The following is a 22656-nucleotide window of genomic DNA, read 5'->3' as shown; positions in this document are numbered from 1 at the left end:
CGTACGTGAGCACTTCCAAACACACAATCCTATACACAAACACACAAACACATACCCTCACATTATGAAAAAAGAGTTTGTGTTTATATTCACACTACTCTACCTACACACATTGGCAAATCGATGGTTATATCTTTTCTAGAGTATTGGGTAGCCCTGAAAATGGCTGTTTTTTTTTTTGTTTTTTTTTTTTGTTTGCTATGGCAATCTTTTAGTTTCTAAGATTGCGATGTCTTCTGAGGATAGCCTTTCTGGCGATAGGTTTGCTTCTTCGGAAAGAGAAGAAGAACTCTTTGGTGTCGATACGACAATCGACAAAGTCTCTGTCAGGTTCAGGTTTCTGTTGCTGCTGTTGTTGTTGTTGTTGTTGTTGCTGTTGCTGCTGTCTCTGAAGTCTGTACTTCTCTGTCCATTCTTCTTTCTCCCTGTTCCCTTCTTCTCTGAAGAGCTCTTGTATCAGGTCTTCAGTGACTTTTAGCATTCTCACATTCTCTATCTCTTCTGGCTTCGGTATCAGACTGTGTCTGACCCTATGCAAATTCACGTAGGCTTCGTTTAGCTTAGCTAGTTTGGAGCACATCTTCGTAGGAGGATGAGTCGACAATGGATGGTTAGACTGGAAACTTCCCCGGTTCTTAAAGTCAAAGCGCGGACGTGAAGGAAAACATCCCTCCACGGTTTTCGAGTCGCAACGTTCAATGAGTGTCATGAGAGGGATAGAGAGAAGTCAAAGAGCATCAATCAAACATTCTTATAGCCAAACAAAAGACAAAGGCATTTTTTTCAAAACACAGCATTTTTTATTCAAAAATCACTTAACACTAAACAACAACTCTAACATTTTTTAACAATAATCCAACACTATAACATCAAACATTTTTTTTCAAATAACAAACATTTTTTCACTTCACACTCTACTTTAAACAGGGCTGACAACGTTGTGAATGAAATTGTGATTTCCACTGTTGGAAGTCATTAGGCCATTGATGGACACTACGTTTCCTAGCTTGAGACAAAAGATAAGCATAATGGTCACAAAACCATTGATCTACTTTTACATCGTTTCTAGAAGAAGAACGAGGATCAAAATGAGTCACTAAATGTTCTAAGGAATAGCCCAGGCTGCGATGATGCAGAAAATACACACAATATTGTCCACACACCAAGGAATCTGTGCCTTGTAATTTCACATTATTGAATCGGGTGGTCTGAGCATTTCTTCTCATAAAGTCAATGATATCGTCTTCCAAAGGGGGCAATCCGTACGAATCGAAATATTCCACACATCCTTCTTGAGGAAAGTAGACGGCTACCCAGTGGGTTCCTGGGAGATGACTGTGGTCCGTGTTGGTCACATAAGCTAGATGGTCTTGAGGTTTGCGATGAGGGAGTTCATCTTTAGTACAGACGACAGGATTCCAAGAAGCCGTATACGAACTGTGGTTCAAAAGGTAATAAAGTTCCCAAGTATCCATGTTTTGTGTGGGTTTTTTTCTTCTTCTTCACAGGTAATAATAAGTCATCAATTCCATCCTGACTTTTTGCTTGAAAATGTCTGATAAATAACCGTTTCTTCGTTTCGTCTCCTCACTTTGATTCAGGAGAGCTTCGATACGATCGATCTCTTGAGTGGTTAATGGTGGACAAGAATGTTCACGCAAGTCTTTATACCACTGATGCAACACGTCTTCGTCCGAGATGAGACTCCAAGCTTCGTCTAGATACTCGTCCAATTTTTCTTCTTGACTCAACATCAGGCATTTGTCGTGTTGAATTTGACTGGGATGATCGTTTTGACATCCATAGCAATTTTTCTTGATCAATTCCGTCATTTTTTCGACCAAGTGTTTGGCAAAACAGGAGACTAAATGGGCTTCTTGTTCTGGCCATCTTGACTTCATCATGATCACTTCTTCTTCCACAGTCTCCTCACATTTCATGTCCAAAGTTTCTTCACTAGGTAAAGAGGGATAACAGTCTTCCATGGTTTCTAGTAATCTAGAATGACTTCTCTCAAACTGTTGATTTCTATCGAATTGTCAAATTCTGCATACAGGATGACGTTCATTGTGTTCCCTGCATCCAGTGGACTCGCAAACTGAATTTCCACACGAATTTGGCCGGATTTTAAAGGGTGGAGATGTCCCTCGTCGCTGCCTTGGTCTGGAGTGAAATCGAAAGCCCACAAAGCATAGCCTCCTGCATAATCCTCGTACGTAATGCCGTGACTGGTGTTGGTTCCTAACTGTCCCGTGGCTTCGTACAGCGACAAATACGATCTCAAATAATTCCTGTCACCAAAGTTAGGTTCAAAGGGTCGGGTACACAAGGTCTTGCCATCGCGACTGACTTCGATCTTGGACACATTGTAATGATGAAAGTTGAAAGGATTTTCGTTGTAGGCTCCGTTGAAGGCTGAATTCTTGACGATACCAACAATCAAACGCTTGGGTAACTGTCCTTGAAACAGATGATCTTCGATCATGGATCGCTGTCCAGCAGGAATGGTGAAGGTTTTCACTTCCACTCGTCGGATCGGATACTTGGCGGTCGTTCTGCTCAACGTCTGACTGACGTCGTTTCCCACTTTAGGTAAGACTTCCACACGACGCACGTAGAGTCTGGCTTCTTGGATGATGGTTTTGTAAGTGGAACCATTATCAGCCATCAAATGGAAAGCGGCACTGCTACGATTCAGTCTCAGGCGGACATCCACCCCGTTCAGCAAATACTTTTCTTGTAACCACATGTCTAGATGCAAACGATCCATCAGTTCTAAACTACGACTTAGATGAATTTTCTTTCGTCGTTCTACAAATCCTGTTGTATTTGAAGCATCCCCAGCAAGTGTAATGCCGTTGAACTTAGTCGCTTGGTCAGGTTTGCATACCACGCAAGCATCCAGATGAGTGTTCTTGGCTTCTTTTCCGTACGTCAAGAGATTTTCCAGGTACGCTCGATAAGGGTAAGTATCCATGCTGCTGCTGACCAGTTTGTTATTCAAGTACAAGTCCACTTCGCTAAACAAGGAATGCATGAAATTGTTGACGGGAGCTACTGCATCATCATTGTCTAGGTTAGCGTTGGGTGGTTCGATCACTTTCACTTTCAAGTACAGGTGACTGCTATTCAGATCGATGTAATCTTCGGGCTGTCCTTTGATTTCAAACTCGATGGGAGCGGAATCCGTCAAAGAGGAGAAATTCTTTGCCTTGCGTCAGTGCCGCATCTTTCAAGGCGTGCAATCCGCGTGTCACCATCGGTTTCAACACCGGGGCCACCGAACGAAAGGCCGATTTTAACATATCTCCTAAACCGTGTCCTCGCTGTCGTGCAACCCCTCGGTACACTGGATACATGACTTACGAGTTGTGAGTGAATCGTTTTCGAAAATGGAGTTTCACCGTGACTTTTCCTTTGGTGAATGGAATATTTTGTCCCAGATCTCCTTTTATAGCAATGTTGACCGTGTCCAAATACGACATGCTGACAGGCAAATAGTGAGGATGTACAAATTCGCGGTGGACGTGATAAGTGTTTCCACCTTCCTCGTCAGCGTTCGTGGCAGAATCCACTTTGTAAGGAATGACACGCAGTAACGGCACAGAGGTGTGTCCCACCACGTTATACTCCACCACATCGGAATACACGAACATCAAATTCAGTCCTTGGTTCAGTTCTACCGGGGCACGAAATAACTTGCTAAAAGACTCGTTGTAATGATTGGTAATTCCTTTTTTCTTGATCATGGTCATTCTCATGTCCATGTCTCCGCCCAACATGTCAAACAATTCAGAACAAAATAAAATGGACAGGATTTTACTCCCGTCAAATGTCATCAAGAAGCGACGAGCTGCTTTGTGGTATTCCATGGTGACACTTTTTTTTGGACACTTTCCAAAGCTTTCAAAAACACGACATTAAACCTGGAGGCTATGGTGCTGACCAAATGTTGACCACTAAAATAATAGCCTGGAGGAATGAACAAGTGATAGGTGGTGTACTTTTGATTTTTTTGTGCCAGGGGTTTTCTTGTAATATTTGCCATAGGTATCCAAGTACTGTTGCAATGGTTCGTCATGAACTTCCACATCAAAAACATTTTGATTGGGAAGGACATTGAGGACTTGGGTTGGGTGAATAATTTCTACTAAAACCACTTCCCAATGGACTTCGTGATCTAAGGGGATGGCCTGAGGTAATTTGGCCGTGTAACAGCACAACGTGTTGTGGGGAAACACCTCCATGGAACTGTCACTGGGTAAGGTTAAGTAAAATTGGTTTTGGTGACTCATATTTCCAGAGTTCTGTGGCTGTCCGAGGGGTTACTGGACGTCAGAGGTGTGTCTCCGTCCAGAATGGGGTTCTGGTTGTGGTTGTTGTTGTTGGAGTAGTGACTGGCACTGGCACTGGACACAAAGTTCCCGTGGTTCCCGTTGGAAGAGAATTTCAGGGAGGGATTGGGAAGCAGGTAACCGATGCAACTGCTCAATAAAATGGTCCACAATTGTTTGTCTCCTTGTTGCAAACTCAAATTGGCAATGGCTGCCCCGGTGACACAATGCACCACGAAGATTTGGCAGAAAAAGACGATTTGCGTTTTAGGCACACGTTCTCCACACCACACCCAAAAAGGTTGTTTTTGTAAATCTTGCACAGAAGAACTAGGTGAAGGAGTGGTCGACGTAGCTGCGTCTGTGTGAAAGGGCATGATGGTCACTTCTTTTTATAGTCGATGACTTGCGAAGCGTCGATCCAAGAATCAAAACTGGGTGGATATCCTTTCCAACGTACCTTGACTTCTTTGACACGTCGTTTGCCTACTTTACGGGTTCTGCGTTCGAGAATGCTTTCGATGTCGTACACGTCGTCTTCTTTTTTGGTGACACGTTGTAACTCGGGCAAATAAAACGTTCCTTTGTGCACTTCTCCGTTCATGTCTTCCAATTTATAGACGGCAGGATGACGGCCATGCACTCGTCCAGTGATACGAAACAATTCGGTCGTCCAGTTAGGTATGTAACCTTTGTCAAAAGTGCGTTTGGTTTTGCCAATGCGCACCCAATCTCCTACGGCCAACTCTCCACTTTTCTTGGGGACAGCCCTCGTCGGGGACATACCAAACAGGCGCTCAAACACCATCACTTCGTTGTCGGGAGTCACGCCTTGCGGGGCACGTCCGATGCTTCGATGGTAAGATTGGTTGTACGCTTGCACCAGGTGCTGTAAGATGTCGATGTACTTCAGAGTGTGGTGATGCGTAAAATATTTCCAAATGCGTTCTTTCAAAGTGCGTTGAAAACGTTCCACGATGCTGGCTTTGGTTTCGGGATTCTCGGTGGTAAAAAAATGAATTTCACGTTTCTTTAATTCTTTTTGGAAAGCTTGGTTCAGAAATTCGGTGCCTTTGTCCGTTTGCCATCGAAGAGGGTGACGACCGCTTTGTTTCAACACCCGTTGCAGGGCTCGCACTAACTCGCTGCTCGATTTGGAAGTCAAGGGCACGACCCAGGCAAATTTGGAAAAGACGTCGATGACACAAAACAAATATTTGTAGTCACGATTGTAGCTGGCCAAATGAGAGACATCGGCTAAATCGGCTTGCCATTGATGATCGATGCCTTCCACTCGGGTGCGACTTCTGGCAAACTTGCGTCGAATGGGTTTGTGTAAAGTGTACGTAGCTTGTTCTTGTAACCATCGTTGCACTTGAGGTAAACGGAGACTTTTCAGTCGAGTTTTGGCAGCACGATACAAGTTTTGAACTCCTGCGTAACTTGCAGGATGCGAGGGATCGTAGTAAATGCTGGCTAAGACTTTTTCCATTTTTTTTTGTGTTTGTGTGTTAATAAGGCACCCACTCTTGCAAGATGCTACTCTTTTTCTCTTGGGATACTTTCTTGGATTGCAATGCTTTGCGTGTGCGACCGGCAATAGGTGTTGAAGAAGAGGATGTCTGAGCGGGGGATATCGGTTCTTGTTTCACTTCTGTCTTCTCTTCTGTCTTCACTTTCTTTTTCTCTTGTGATGAAGAAGGGGTGGCCATCATCTTTTTAATCCATCCAATTCTGGAGGTAGGTGGTGTTGTTAACTTGCGTACTTTTTCTGGCGGAGTTTGAAACCCTTCTTCTTCTTCTCCTTTTTCTGTCTTTGTCACTGGTAGTGGTGGTACTGGTACTGGTACTGGTACTGGTACTGGTGATGGTGCTGGACTTTTCATCAAGGTCTTAAAATCTTTCAGAGTGGGTAGAGCTGTTTCGTCTAAAGCTTTCTGGTGAAAGAGTAGCAATCGTTGCAAGAGTTGACCGTACTTTTGCGATTTTTCTGTTTCGGACAAATCTTGGCGATCCATCAAGGACTGCAATTCGTGTTTTAACTGGGACATCTCGCTCAAGTGGGGATTGGGATGTAAATGCGGGGTGCGTTGTTCTTGCCATCCATCGTTTGTAAGGCACTAAAGCTAGTTTTCGTCCTTCCATGGGGTTGTCAGGGGTCGATTCTGAGATCTTGGGACTTCCGAGGGCCTTTTTATCTTGCTCCCACCAGTCCTCCCAACATGGTTCCCAAGACTCCTTTCAGCAAGGGGCCTAACAAGAGGGGTAAAATACCTCCACGTTGGACCAACATCTTCTTTTTTTGACGAATGGGAATTTTCTTTTGAACCATTTGGCGAAGAACGTGACGATGTTTGCTTAAGCATTGTTTCTGGTTGTTTGGACAAAGGGATCGTGCCTTTTAAGACGTTCAAACAACATTCGCACACGGTATTGATGACCTCTTTGGAGGCCGATTGAATGAGTTTTTTTCGTAGAGGTGGAGAAGCTTTGGACAGGACAGATGACATGTCCCCATGTTTGACTAAGCGTGGTGGTAGTCCTTTCCTTTTCTTTCCTTGGGGTTTTCTGGAGGGTGACATCTTTGAGTCTTCAGGAGCACCAAAAAACACTGATACCCTAGTTGGTCACAGGCCTTTTTTATACTGGAACGTGTCGCCACTGATTGTCTTTACGTCGTATCAGTTTGAGGACAGGAATGACACGTCGTGCAGGGGTACGCAACGGACTAAATCGAGCCAGTTCTTGCTTGGACAAATCCAGTAAACTTTGTAACATGCCCAATCTTTCATGGACTTTGATTTTGCGAGAAGGTACTTTGTGAGCAGCAGTCACTCCCACTAAATTGGAGGGTCCTGCCACTGGGGAAGTTCTTTTTGGGGTCATCAACGGAGAAGTTCTTGGTGTGATCAACGTCTCCAAGTACTCTTCAGTTCTTGGTGTCATCAACGGAGAAGTGGATGAACGTGAAGCTTGCGGAGACACGGTCACCGCCGTGGCAGGTCGTGGTTTGCGAGTGTAAAGTTGCGTACTGGTCGAAGTGCCTCTCTTGAGACTAGTTTTCTTCTGTGGACTTTTCTTTTTCTGGGGACTTCTTTTCTTTTTCCGGGCTGGTGGTGTCTGGTAAGAGGAGGGTCCGGCCACTGGACAAGTTCTCTTTGGGGACCTGGTCTTTTTCTTTTTCTTCTTGGAACTTCGTTTAACTTTTTTCTTGGGGAGAAGTTTGCGGGCATTAGGATCCCATCTTGAGAGAGAGCGAATGATGACCCCTCCTAGAGTACCGCTCCCTCCAGGTTTCAAAATGATTTGTTTTTGGTTTGAGTGTCGATGCGGGGATCGGCCAGTTGGACCAAAGCGACTTTGTTTCGATCGAAAAAGCGTTTGGTTTGATGAGGAATCTGAATGATTCCTTGGAGTAATTGACGTGCCGTCACCGTGAACCATCGTAAGACTTCTTTGAGACTAGCTTCTAATACACGAGCTCGTATTTGTGGATTTTTTTCTCGACTGATGCCATACAAGGCACGAATCAATTTGACGGGAAGATGCGACTGAAGGGACGTCATGTTCACACTGTGTGAGACAGACGAAAAGGGTCTGAGGTTTTTATAGATTTATCTCGAGGGCTTTTAAACAAGACCACGTAATGCGCATTGAGACTGATGGTGCGATGGGCTTTACTTTGTTGAAACAAATTTTGGGTGATGTAAACGACACTGGCATTACGCTGATGCCCTTTGCGCGTGAACCACAGTTTAATTTCTTCTTCGTCTTCTCCTAACATGTCGTCAAAAATGACCAAATGGGTTTGACGGGAGTCAGAAACGATGCCGTCGTCTTCTCTAGGAATGCCTTCCACAAACACGATGGAATCGCCTTGACTTTCTCGCAAGAGGCTGTACGCCGATTGCCACTCTTTGTAACACCACACGATCCGCTGAGGGGGTCGATCGATCAAATGATGTTTATGTTCGATCAAACGTTTGATGAATTCGGTTTTGCCTGAACCGCTAGGTCCAGCAATGAGCATGTTAAAGGGATGGCGAAGATACAAAGCCTCCCAATGGCACGATCCAAGTGTTCGTCGATGACTTTGACAGTAGAGGAAGAGGGAGCAGAGACAGCAGAGGTAGCCATAGTGTCAGGAATGTCACTTGTGACACGAAAACAAACAAGACGAGAGTTTATATACTTTTTTCAGAACACGTTTATTGAATGTTTTAAACATGAATACGAAAGACAAAAATACATAAAAACCAAAGGCTTAAGTACAAGGATAAAAGGCACATGATAACCATTAACGTGGAATAAACACAAGTGTCTGTACAACATGTTTTGGGTAAAGTTCTGACCAGTTCTGTAGTAGGGGGTAAGGTCACACAAGTGTCCTCCCGAAAGGGTCTTTCAGGCCTGTCCACGACAGTCCCGTCCTGGGTGACGGGTTCTTCTGGCACCGTCACTAACACGGGTTGAAAAGTAACTTTTTTCCTTGAACAACTCTCGTGCATACTGGGCCACTTCTTGGGTCCAAGCCTCAAAATCCCATTCTTTCCAGGCACGGACATCTGTCCAATGGGGGTGTAAGTCACAAGCTACACACACATCGTCATACACGTGTTGGGTAGCTAAAAGTTGACGAATCTTTTTTTCCCGTAGAGGTCGAGAAGTATCCAGATGAAAACGCAAGGCTTTGAGCAAAACGAGTCTCTCGTGAACATTTAAAGGCACCACTTTCATGTTGAATGGGTGGTAAATACTGTTCGTAAAGAGTCCACAAGGAATCGGCTGGTAAACGAAATCCCAGAAAACAAGTCACTAAGACACACACTATGCGTCGTCCCAAATTGAATGGATACAGTTCTTGTAGTAATCGATGGTAATGATCCACGGTTTGAATATGGTCATTGAGTTCCTTCCACGGAATCTGTTGGATTACATGCGATAAAAGTCGTGGCATGGCAGCCTGTTTTTATAGTCTCTTTGTTTCGGAAACAATACACGTACTTTCTAGCCAGAGATCTTCGTTTTCCAGTGGGGAATTTAAATGTTGCATACTGTAACCGAAACGTCAGACTTCGTTTAGACATTTCCTCTTCCGCTAAGTAGATTCCACGTAAAATATGTCGGTAATCCTTTACTTTGTCTTCCTCAATGTGTTGTACTAGGTGAATCACGAAGTTACCAAAATGATCAACACGTGGATCATCGGGGGCCTGGAAGTATTGAACAAGGTCTGACCACTGAAACAATTTCTGACGAATCAGTTTTCTTATACCATTCAGGTACCAGTGCTTAAAGATCTGTTGACGTAACGGATACAACTGTTCTTTACGTTTGACTTGTATTTTGACCAGCTCTCGGTAAATGCGTTCTCTCAACTCCACAGGCAAAGCACGAATGTTCTCTTGTAAAGTATCCATGAATAGGTCAGTCCGTACAATTCACAATCTTCTCCTAGAGCAAATGTAATCCACATAGTGAGCAATTTCTGGCCACTACCATGCAGGATAATGTCCAAGAATGTCACTGAACTCTTTTGATGTAAACGGTCTAGAGTAATACAACAGGACGAATGCACACTTGACCCAAAGAAATCTAACACACTGGTTGACTTTTTTCACTTTCCTCTTGTGAATTTCTCGGCACAAAAGTTCTACAGTCAGCCATTGAGATTTCACTCTGGCAAACCCCTGCCAAACTTCTTTGTAAACTTCTCTTGCAGTTCTTTAGGTAATGATTCAATATCGTTTTTGAAATGAAGTTTAAATACTGGTCTCGGTGATGTCCAACATTTGACTCCTAGCCAAACTGGTTTCTTCGTCAACGACATGGTAAGTTACTTTAATGTCTCGGTCCCACTAAGGGTAAGTAATGACAATTCGGTGACCATCGAGCATGTTCTACGTAGGCCGAATCTTGCGGTTCCCAGTGGTGAAGTGACACACCGCAACTGAAGCACTTGACTTTATCTCCTTCGCCCAAGTAGAAAAATCCGGCTGTGCCTAATTCTTCGGGGTCGGTCCTCCCAGATACTTAGGCCATTTTCCTTTGAACGATTGAAGACGATTTTCAAAGTCGCAGTATTCCGACACACTCACAGGAAGCGAATATTCGTCTGTCACAAGTTCGTTTCGATGAGGGTTGGGTGACATGAACAGGAGTTTGCTCAGGGCTGGATGACATCCGTAGCGGGGTAGACGTGAAGGTGAACATTCCCCTTTAAAACGAAACCCAGTAAAATGTCCAAGAGGACGAGCGGCATCGCTTTCGCATCCCTCAGGTTTGACACGCACAGCATCCCTTTCCATGATAGGGGTAGTGACACTAAAGTTCTCATGATGCTGTACGGCATCGCTAAGGTCACAACGTACAGCATCGTACCCATCGCAAGGCTCACAATCGCATTCCACTTCAGAAGCCCCACACTTGAATTGTGCCTTTCTAAACAACTTGTTTTGTGTTTCTCTGAAAGTATTCATCTTGTTCGCTCGGTCTTGGTAGTCCCAATGAAGTATCGATCTTGCCTAGGGTTCCTTTTTATATACAGACCAATACCAACGTGTCCATACGGTAAGGTGAAATGATTGGGAAGTCGCTCTCGCTTCTGGTACACGATTTGATAGACTTTTTCCAAGGGTCGACTGACGATGTGGTGAGTGGGTAAACGTACAATCTTGTTTGGTTGATAGGTGGTCACTTTAAAGTTTGCATCCTCTCCCGATTGCAAGGCTTCTTTCAATATCCCAAAGTTGACCACACGACTGGTACGATAATTCAGAGTCAGTCCTTTCACTTTGCACGTCGTGTGTACTTCTCTTTGTGGGTCCCGGTATTCGTAGCCGTAATTTTTGGGACCGCCACTGACGAAACTTAGAATCTTGTCGTCGGGATGCTCGTCTGTCCAGGCTCCTAAACGGTCTCCTTCGATGTCAGGGTGTTGTTGACTCGAGTGATGGATGTAAATGCAACTGTCCGTGTCAAAGTACAGGACGCGTTCCCTTAACAGTTCTAAAGCTTCGTACAATTTTAAGCGAGCATGAGCTGTCACGTAAGCTATAATGATGACATTTCCAAAGGGGTCGTCTTGTACAAAGTCCAGATCTTCTTCGTAATTGACCAAGATCAAATCCTCGCGAACGACGTCCACGTGTTTCATGTATTTGGTTTTGTCGTTAATCATCTGGAAGTAGCGGGAAGGTTCTGTCAAATATTCCGTCTTGGGTAAACACGGTCGTTGTGCCATTTTACCCCACAAGCAATTTAACATCACTTTGGCAAACGATCGCCTGCCTTCGTTTTTCTCGATGTGGTCTAAAGTGATGCCTTCTTGTTCATAGTATTTCTCTTTGAATTGTATTTGGTCTTCGGGAGTGTGACACCAGGAAGGATAGTCGCTGGCTTCTTGCTTCAGTTTCAAAAAGGCATCCACGTAGTCAGCGAAAATGCCTTTCTGACTGGGATCACCCTTGTGGTATTGTTGTGTCTTGGGAAAGTGGCAAATCTCGTACACTTCTAACAGTTGGTATCCCATGTCCAGAGCTTTGAACAATTCTACGCTGACCCAGGTTCCCGTCGTGGCACGTTCTTCCTGGGTGTGCTGACAAGGTTGGTCTTGGTTGCACGTTTCGGCACAAGTACGGCACAATGGAAACATCAGTTTGCCTTGACAATGGTGAGGTAAGACGGGATGGTATAGGTTCGTGGGAGGCAAAACTTTACACTTGATCAAGCCTTCGTATTGTCGAATGTTTTTGAGGTCGATGTGTTCCGTTAACAATTGCGGGTTTCCTACAGGAAAGCGACAATATTTGCACACGTAGAGATACAGCGAACACACGTCCAAGTATTTGATTTCTTCTCCTTTCTCTTCGTCGGCTTGGTACAGCAAACAGGAGGCATTGGTCCTTCCTCCGTACAAACTATCCCTCGGGTTCAGCGGGTCCATGAACTGGTAACTTTCCACGAGGCGTTTAAACTCGGGATCGGTTTTCATGCGGTGATCGTACTCGTGTTTCCACATTTCCACCACTTGGTATCCTTCCTGTTCTAACTTTAGGCGCCGCTGACAAGTGTCCTGGTACAAGTCTTCCATGGTTCGTTGCAAAAACTGATTTTTAGTGCCACGGTCAGGGTAACAGACGGGACATCCGTGAAATAAGCAACCGTTAAACTCGTACACGATCTTGGGGTTTTCTAAGTCCCAGCCATCGACCGAATGCTTTCCGATGGTCTTTTCGCCCCCTCCGCTGCGGTCATGCTGAACCCACTTGTCTTCCTTGTCGCACAAGTAATGTAACCAACGTAGGGCTTTGACCGAGTATTGACGTTTGACAAAGTTGGTCGTTTGAGGACTGATGACAGCCACGGTGTTTTCAGGCATGAATCGTTGCCGGTACACTAAGGAGCACGCTTTGGCAATGGTGCAAGCTTCTTTCAAAGGATCGACCCCTCCGTGTTCCATGAACAGTTCTCGAAATTTTCCACAGCAACGTCGTAAAATGTCCACGTCGGAACGACAATACTTTAACATTTCTTCCTGAAAGTCGAAAGGGTCGGAAGCGTGAGCCTGGTACCAAGCGTAGAAAGCTTCTCGTTGTTCGGTACGCATGTTGTCGGGTCGTAATAGTGAGCCTCAGGTAAATGGGGTAGAACGGCGTGTTGATTGGCTTCCGTATTGAAAAAGTGTGGAAAGTACCCTTTAGCCATTTCTATCATTCCAAACGTTTTAGGCATTCGACTCAAAGGCATGGCCAAATAGCTCATCGAATCTTTAAACTGTACTTGTCCCACTTGCATGAAAATGATTTTGGCTCCGTTCAAAGTGACTTTAGAACGCTCGGTGCCTTGTTCCGTATAGTATCTGAGAAGAAACTGTCCATCGTATCCGGAGAAATTGTGAGCCATCACCGTGGCATGACGATGACAATCTCCGTAACGTTCGATGTCCTCTTGGTTCCACGTCTTGTCGATGGGGTCTAAGACCCATTGGGCAAAATCGGCTAACGTGTTCGGTCCCCGAAAGACTTTTTCACGCCCTCCAGGAATCTTGCTGCAGTGAGGGCAATGACTGAAGATAGGTTCTTGAATGTACTTCTGGCGCGCTCGATGGGCCACGCAGAAATTAGGAATGTGAATGCCGGTCTCTTGCATGTATTCGAAATCGAAAAAGATGAAATTGCCTTTCTTCTTGTGACCGTCCTCTTTCTCTGGTGGGGGTTGGTATTTTTGCACGTAGCATTGGTGTTCCAAGTCCACGATGTAGTGACAAATGTGACATTTTTTCTTTCCTCGACATACGTGTGCCTTGGTACTATTGGTACGTATGTCTTGTCCACAGGTAGGGCACAATCTTAGCAGTTGACAAGCACATTTCTTCTGTGAACCTTGCGTCTTCAAATGTTGTTGGTAACAGGCAGGGCTGACAAACGTGCGCAGACAAGTTGAACAAGGCACTGATCCTTCGCTCAGACATGGTGGAGAGGCCAAACATCCTGAGCATTTCAATCCGCAATGCTTGTGTTGCTCTCGATTATTAAAACCATGGTCACATTTCTCACAGTAATAACCGTATCCCAGGAATCCGGTGATACTGGTAATGGTATCGAAATCGTCATCGTGATAATAGACATGAATGTATTTTCCGTCCTTAAAGTCTTTCCCTCGAAACAACAAAAGCCCGCGCATTTATTGAGGGTACACTTTCACGGTGTAGCGTGGAGCTAGGGCATCTTGCAATTTTTGCATCTCAGGAATGCCGCAGGGTGTGTCTTTGGACAGTCCCGCTTGTTGCAACAGGAGTTCTGCTTCGTTTCGTTGTTTGGCTCGGTCGGATCGTTGGATAGTTTTCCAGGTTCTTTTCCATTCTGTCGTGTCGTTCTTGTTGGCATACGTTCGTCCCACCACGATAGCACGGGCTAAACACATCTGGTCTTGAGGGTTGTGAATTTGGACGAGGCTACTCTTAATGCTGCGAAGCTCGTTCACCAAGAACATCTTTTTGCGTCCAGTCCCTTGAGGAGGAGAGACGTGGGTCATGTCCAGTGTGGCTTTTCCATCGGTGATGTCAAACTGGTCATTAGATTGTTGCACGTGTTGACCTTTGTCCATGACTTTGGAAGCGGTCAATTCTGCAGGGGTGCTAAACTCGATCCAAACAGGGGATTTCAAACCGTCGTGTTGTATGGAAAGTCTCAAGCGATCGTCTTCTTTGGGTTGACATTGTCGCTTGAGTGCGGTGAGCAAAGAATCCCACACCCCAGTGATGAACCCTTCTGCTTTCTCTAATGGCACTTCAGCCTTGAAATCTTTAAACTTCGCTGTGTATTTGTAAGCCGTGGTTCTAAATTTTCTAGAGGAGCGGTTTTCCGTCTCTCGAATGGAATAGTATTTTTCAGGGTTGACTAAGGGTGACGAACTTGGTTTAGAATGTTCGAATTCTGGTTCACTCATGTCCTCTTCAAAATCACTGGCATCAATTTGTGCCAAGACTTCAGCCCTGGTACGAGGCGATAGATCACGTTTCTGCCTCTTACTTTCTTCTTCTTCTTTCTTCTCGAATGAATAGGATCGTTTCATCTTGAGTGCAAAACGTCAAATGACTCAAGTTTAAACACCATATACTAATTTATAGTCATGGCAGACCAGCATATATAAAAGGGTGTCTGTCTTGTCCTTTCACTATTCATTTCACTCTCTAACCGAGCACAACGATGGAAGAGACTAACCAAATCGAACGTTTCGTCAGAGCTTTGCGAGGGGTCATTAGAAAATTCTCTTCAGATCAGCCCACGGACTACTCTCCTTCCTTTCGAGCTAAAAGTCAAGATACTTGCTATATCTGTCAGAAGAAAGGGCATTGGTCTTCAGAGTGTCCAGACCGTCAAAAAAAAAAAAGGGGCTAAAAAAGACAGAAGTCAATATACCTGTTATTATTGTCAAGAAAAAGGGCATTGGTCTCCAGATTGCCCAAAAAAGAAACAAGAGGAGTCAGAAGAAAAGAGGGATTCTTCAGAAGCAGAGAGGGATTCTTCGGAAGAAGAGAGGGATTTTTCAGAGCAAGAAAGCAGACAGGTGAAGAAAAAGAAACAGGAGAAGAAAAGAAGAAGGGAAGAAAGCGAGGAGGAAGAAGTGGAAAAGAGTGTGACGGTGAAGAAATTTAAAAAACAGAGGGCCTAAGCAAGGAGACAGAAGAAGTGTATAAACTTTTAAAAGTGATCTGTTGTGAATTGTGAATTGGATTGTAACTATGGATAAAAGAATAAATTAATTATATAAGGTAAGTGTCTTTGAGTTATGATTTTAGAATAAGAAGCTACACTCACCTCACGCACTCATACACAGACACGTACTATAAGGGTAAAATAGGTATTTTTTTTGTTTTTTTGAGTTATTGGCAAATTGAAAGGCTATCTCTTTTCGAGAAAAGTGGGTGGCCCTGAAAAGGGCCTTTTTTGGTGTAGGGGTGAGTTTAAGCAATCAACTTTAACTGCCTTAAGCCTTTGCCACGGCCAAGGCCTACTTCTGCACTGCGTACTGTTGATGATGATGATGATGACTGGGTTGAAATCACTAAGGGTGGTAAGGTAGGCTTAGTCACAGGGTTGACGTGCTTAGCTCGGGAAGGTCGTATTCTCTTCGGTCGTAATAAAGAAGTCTGATACATTTGTTTCAGACTTCTTAACTCCGCTAAAATGTCCAACAGTACCGTGACCATTTGATTTTCACCCTCTTGTTTCTTTGCTGCTACTTCTTCTTGTTGTTGTTTTTTTCTTACCTCTTCTTCCTGCTGCTGTTGCTGTAGGAGAAAAGCTTGTTCCGCTTCCTTTTGTCGTTGTATAAATTTCTCCAATTATTCTTTCTGTCTCTGTCTAAAATTCTCCAATTGCGGTAATAAAGAAGGTAACGAAGGTTCCGGAACAAATTCTTGCGAGGTAAGAAAATCCACAAAATCCCAATTCACCTCTTCTGAAAGTAGGTCCGGGTTCCTTTGGGTGGTCTCCACTGCTGGTGCACCCCAGTGGATCGTTTTCTGAGTTTCCGTCATGTTGAATCACTGTCGCATAGATTGACAGCACACAGGTGCTAGCGAATCTATATAGACCACGTGACGTCACAGACTGCTCTCTTCGGATCGGATGCGGGCTGACTGAATTTTGTAACGCGTGTTCGGATTGGTGAATGAACTCAATCCGTTTCAATCCTTCCTCTACCTATAAATAAGCGCAGTTCACTGCATTGATTCACCTGTTCTCGTCGCCTCACGATGTGGACCACAGTTGAATCATCCACCCTTGTGTCTTCCATGATGTTTAGGACGGACATGCTCATGTATGTCCGGTCCAAGTGGACTGTTGTTGATAGGACAGATACTAGTCTATGGATGAGAAGAGTTTACATAGAAAGACAAGGATGTCTCAAGAGGGTACTTGTGTATGGACCTGCAATTAGAAGGAGTTTAAGAAGAAGAAGAAGATGTGACAGATGCCATCTATGTTAATACTAATATTAACATAAACCCAAAGGCCCTTTTCAGGGCCACCCACATTTCTCGAAAAGAGAATGACTTTCCATTGCCTACCCCTTTTTAAAAAAAAATTTGAAAAAAAATAAATCCCATGTTCAATTTCCCTTGACGCTATACAGTCCCACCCTGTTTAAATTCCTTTGTCCTATATGTTCCCACGATTTTTCTCCATGTTCATTTCCCTTGTCGCTCAACAGTCCCACGATTTTTCTCCCTGTTAATTTCCCTTGTCGCTATATGTTCCCAAGGGGGGTCTGTAATGCTAATTCCCATGGTCGCTATAGTATCCCCATTCACTACTTACGTTTTTGCAACGTGTGTTTTGATAGCGAAGATCTCTCTACAAGTTTTCCACCGGGCAATCGAGGACATCGTTTCGGTCGTGTGTATCGCCAGCTTTGGAAGAAAGATACACTCCAAAATCGAGAACAAGTACCAAGCGTGCAAAACGGGGACCTTCCTGCAAATCATGTTTGGTACGTTATTCTAAGCTAAAATAGTTGGGAGAAGCAAGATTTTACCATTTTTTCAACCGAGGACGTCCTCGGTTGGAGGTGTGTCTTCGGTATGTTGGTGTGTAATCTCATGAATATCCACACTCACACACATGCACAGTCGTCTAAAACGAAATGGGGACATAAGACATAAGATATTTATCATCAAAATTGGGACAACTTTACCTTTACTTATGCAAACTTAGTCCGTTATTTCTATTCCATCATTTCAAACAAAGATAATGTAAAGAATAGTGTACGCAAGCACATTACATGGAACGTTCTACTTAAATACACTTGAAATCAAGTTCAAAGCAAAATATTACTCGGTTAGAGGCCAAAATTATCTGAACATACACAGCTGTATTGCAGTATATTATAAATCTTAACATACTCCTTTAACATTTTGATATGGCAGAGTTTTTTCCTATTTCCACCTCCCAGGAGAGTCAGTGGTATAATTTAAGTCACATACATTCTTTTTAACTGTATAGGGACCATAAGAACTAGCCTAAAGAAGACTTTGAGGTATGGGCAAAGCTAGAACGTTATCACCAGGATGAAAAGTTCTTTTCTTTATTGTTTTGTCATACCTTAATTTCACAAAACCAACCTAGAAACAAATATGGGTTTTGGTTTGAGTTTGGATTGGGTTGGGTTGGGATGGGATTGATAGTTTTGGGTTGGTTTCTTGGTGTCACATAGAAACGTCCTAATGTTTCCAACACAACAACGATGTCTACCTAGGTACATGGCACAAATCCTACTTCTTTGGAATGCCCATTGTGCGAGTCCTTCTACATGCACAAGAGATACGAAACCTTCGTTCAAAGATCGCCATAGTAAAAACCAAGAAACGGTTTGGGATTGGCACCAGCCGGCTCTAACGAATAAGGAAAATAACGAATGGACAAAGCAACAACAATAGCAACAACTATCTCAAGCGAAACTTCGACAAGGATTTTGTAGTGCAAAAAATGGGAACCCATACAGATCTTGACGAGGAAGGGAAGACAGACTCTTTGGAAGATCGTGCTGTTGCACTGGAAAATATGTGGCGGCATAACAGCAAGTGGAAGGCAGGCCAGACCCATTCGAAGGTCGTATTGTTGTACTGGAAAAGTATGTTGTAGAAATTAAACAAGTAGACAATCTTTTGGCCAGGCTGAAAGAGTATGTGGCAGTAAAAAATACGGTGGAAAACAAGAGGGCCCCAAAGAGGATCTTGTGGCCAAGCCTAAGCAGTATGTGGCTAACGAACAAATCAAATCAAGGCAGATCCGTTGGAATATCAACGTCTGTACAAGCTAGAAACTGCTGTACGGCTTCTCATGGAGATGGATACCCAGTAAAAACGGAAGAAGAGGAAGATCGATGGATCCGTGTCAGAAAATTCGCAATGGGGAATGACTATCCTTGCAAAACAGCTCAATCTGCTATGAGATGGAACTACGCAAGCTTGGGTGTCACATACAACTTCGTTGCTGCAACAAATGCTGGTGGTTATTCATGGTGGAAGCAGGACTCTGGGACCCAGTTTGTCGCCAGTTTGCTACCGGAAGCTACATGGACTGGTCTGCGAACTGTGCCACAAATCGGTTTAAGCGAACAAAGTGAATATTGACTATTGAATGTGGGGGTTTTGTCTGCTGTATCGATCCGACCTACTTTGCTGTAAAACTTTTTCGGATCCATGCACAGCTTATAGAACAATAGATTGTGTTTGCCAGGATGTATATATGCAATGGCTCTATTCACGCTGCCTGACCAGAACTAAAACAGCAGTGTGGCCAAGCACAAGCTCAACCTTGTTTTTGAATACCACCAACCACCTCGGTTTCCAAAATAAACATACTGGTTTCCACTAGAAAACGCCAAAGTGGATGGGTTGCTACAAGAAACTGTGTGCGGCGAGTGTCGAAGAATTTCAACAGCTGTTGTGCACACGTTGACCACCTGGATTTAGTTTCGTTGGTGATGTTGACCCGCTTGTTTCCAAGGAATCGTTTGTATTGCCAGAAAAAGGATTGGCACCAGTCTGTATCGTGCGATTGACAAAGGGTTCCTTAATTTTGTCTACGGATTTTGGTTGGACCATTGTGCACTTGTTTGGAAATTCGTTGGAAATATCTATTTTGGATATGTTTCGTCCAGCTACCCTGCTTAGCGAACACAGCGTAATCCCATGGCAGCGTGGAGAAAAGCATTACAGATTGCAGTATAAATTCTTGCAAAACCCCGAGAAATCCCAAAACAGTGCCTGTTTACAGCCACACAGCAGGGCATGTTTGTCCAGCATTTCTATTTTGGCTAGCAACAGCTTTTGGGTGGCAAATACAAACAAGTCTGCATGTCCGGGTCTTTCCACTGAACATTGATTGGAAAATCTTGTGGAAATGTATTTCCTAGGTAGCAGATCCAAAACCCCTCTTGCAGTCCTTGTTTAGTAGCGCTTGTATTTTGTATCCTCAGTCTGCAAAATATGTTCAAGCTTTCCCAGATACAGCATTTGTTGCTTCTTCTTTGCTAGAAAGACGCATTGCTTAAAAAAATGTATTTTCTGCTCTTGCTTTTGCAATCTCCAACTCAACTTTTTTCATATCCATGCTTGATGATGCACAGTGTATAGATGATGCATTGTAAAAAGGAGGATTCCAGTCCTCTGTGTAAAAAATCTGAGCCGGTTCCGCTCGTAGCTACAAGCAATTCTCGGCACTGCATTTGTGTCCAGGCAAATTCCAAACATTCTTTCCAGTGAGTACTTTTCTTCTAACTGTTCCTAGATAGGATTTGTAAAAAGGATCTCCACTTTTGATGACATTGTAAACAAGGTTTGCTGATATCACTAAAGATTTCTAAAATGTGAAATAATGCTTGGCATTATAAACATTAAAAAACTGTGGAATTTAAATTTCAGACACAAAGTGTTCTGAAATAATTTGGACAAAATTCATATATCCCAAACGGGATCACAATTTTCTTGTTACGCGTCTATGCTCTTAAAAAAGTTACAGAAAAAAGTGAAGACAACAAGCTTTGTAAAATTTAATAAATACTTTATTTCCCTAGAATATAAAGTGAAAAATGAAAAAAAAACAGAACTTACGGTTTTACGAACCAAATCCACAAATAATCTAAGAGTTAAAAAAATAGAAGTACTAACAATAAAAATTCCGGAATGAAACTGAGTTCGAATGTCAAAGAAATCTAAAATGGAAGACGAGGTCGTCTTTTGTAACCTGTGAAGTGGTGCATTGTCAACAGTCTCTTGTTGAATCACAGAAAATGTTATTTCAGTTTTTGTAATCTGCAAGCCACGACTGACAATTTTTTTTCTCAATACATCAGTAATAAGTCTAAGACAAAAACATATTCTCGGATGGGGGTCAATCTTCTGGAAGTATGTAACAATCGATACATGCTATTTGTCACGTAATCCAGGAATGGGTTGATTTAATAATTCCTACTCTAAGATAGAATAAAAAATTATTCTTTTAAAATAAAACTGTCACTGCACCTGAATTAAGGTCAGAAACTAGATACAGTGTTTCTATTATAAGGTATTTACCAATGAAACTTACAAAGGTCAGATCAAACAGAACTGAACTTAATTCTAAAAAAAATCAAGTCCAATGAACAGTATTACATTACAATAATATGTGATGGAATACAATAAAAAATTAATACAAACAAACAAATAATTAAATTAAATCAAATATATATATATATATAACACTTCCCCCACAAAAGAAAGAGAAAGATTTACATAATAAAGCTTTCTTTTTACCATAGATTAATTATACAGGAGGTTTATAAAAAATGAAATCTTATGAATGGTACAAAGTGTACAAAAAATAATATTTTTTTTACACACGAAAGTGCATCTGCTATTGAATTGTCTTTTCCTTTGATGTGCCTCATTTCAATATTATATTCCTGTAGCAACAAACTCTACCTTAATAATCTTTGATTTTTGTTTTTCATCTTGCCGATGAAAGGAAGGGGATCGTGATCACTAAACACAATAATCAGAGAAGGAGTTGAACTAACGTAAACTTCAAAATTTTGTCATGCCAATATCAAAGCCAAACATTCCTTCTCGATTGTTGAATAAGTTCTTTGGTGCTTATTTAATTTCTTAGAAACGTAGCACACTGGATGGCCAACACCATTTTTATCTTCTTGAATCAATACTGTTTAAATGCTGACATCAGTTGCTTCAACATACAATTTCAATGGTTGACTAAATTTTGGAGCTGTAAGAACTGGCGCACTCTTGGGTGTGGGTTTTAACTTATTAAAAGCCTCCTGACATATTTCAGTCCAATGAAACTCGGTTTTCTCGTTCAATAAATAAGTCAGGGGTTAAGCAATCATAGAAAAATTGGAACAATATTTCCGATAGAATCCAGCCAAACCGAAACCTCGCATCAGTTGCTTTTTACTAACAGGCACATATAATTCAGAGATTCCCTTGACCTTAGTATCAATAGATTTAACTTGTCCATGTCCCACAATCTGTCCTAGAAATGTTACACAAGCACGGCAGAAATCACTTTTGGATAAATTAATTGTCAAACTTGCATTAGTGAAGCTGTCAAAATATGTCGGAATTGTCGCTAAATGTTCTTTCTAGACGTCGTTGTAAATGATTACATCATTGATGTAAGCACCACAATTATCTAGACCAGAGGTAATCATATCCACTAGACGTTGAAAAGTACTTGGCGAACCTTTCATCCCAAAAGGCACCACTTTATATTGATAAAGTCTATTTAGAGTCACGAATGCCGGAATTTCCTTTGCTTTATATGTCAGATGAATTTGACAAAATCCTTTCTGAAGGTCAAATTTGATGACTTGGCATTTCCGATTTTATCAATTCAGTCATCGATTCTCGCTAATGGAAATGAATTTTTTTAGTCACACTGTTGACCTTTCTATAATCAGTGCACATGCGGAACATGTATACATGGTGAACACCAGTTACTTTTACTGGGTGCTATGAAATCTTTCTCCAGCAAGTACTGAATTCCTTTCTTCATGTAGTCCTGTTTGAGAGTGTTCATCCTGTTGTTTCACATGTTTGTTATTTAGAATTTCAACATCATGGTATATTGTGTTTGTTCTTGTAGGAACATCTGGAAATAAGTGATCATATTCAAGTAACAACTGTTTAAGTTTCCTTTTATGCAGTTGCAAGTGTGAAAGATTTTAGTCCAGATTATTCAAATTTTTTGAATTCCGAAAATTTGTCTCTCCAAAATCAGTCGTCCCATTGCATTCCTTCGCTTAAATCTTCACT

General features: G+C 42.7%; 1 protein-coding gene across 2 annotated transcripts in view; it reads left to right on the top strand.

The window, feature by feature from the left end:
* LOC149779117 (deoxycytidylate deaminase-like) overlaps positions 1 to 22656 on the top strand; it is a 66407-nt gene that overhangs the window by 12300 nt on the left and 31451 nt on the right. The window contains exon 2 of one of the 2 annotated variants that reach the window (XM_089939670.1): positions 17187 to 17333. The exons of the other annotated variant lie outside the window; for it this stretch is intronic. Within the exon in view, the coding sequence (XP_089795796.1) occupies positions 17187 to 17333 (147 nt within the window). The remainder of the gene's footprint in view (positions 1 to 17186; positions 17334 to 22656) is intronic. 2 annotated transcript variants of the gene reach the window in all.

The sequence above is a fragment of the Sinohyriopsis cumingii genome, chromosome 17 (genome assembly GCF_028554795.1).
Source record: "Sinohyriopsis cumingii isolate HCF-2022 chromosome 17, ASM2855479v2, whole genome shotgun sequence".
In the NCBI taxonomy this organism is placed as follows: Eukaryota; Metazoa; Mollusca; class Bivalvia; order Unionida; family Unionidae; genus Sinohyriopsis; species Sinohyriopsis cumingii.
The sequence above is the reverse complement of the archived record's forward strand: the minus strand, read 5'-3'. Positions and strand labels throughout refer to the sequence as shown.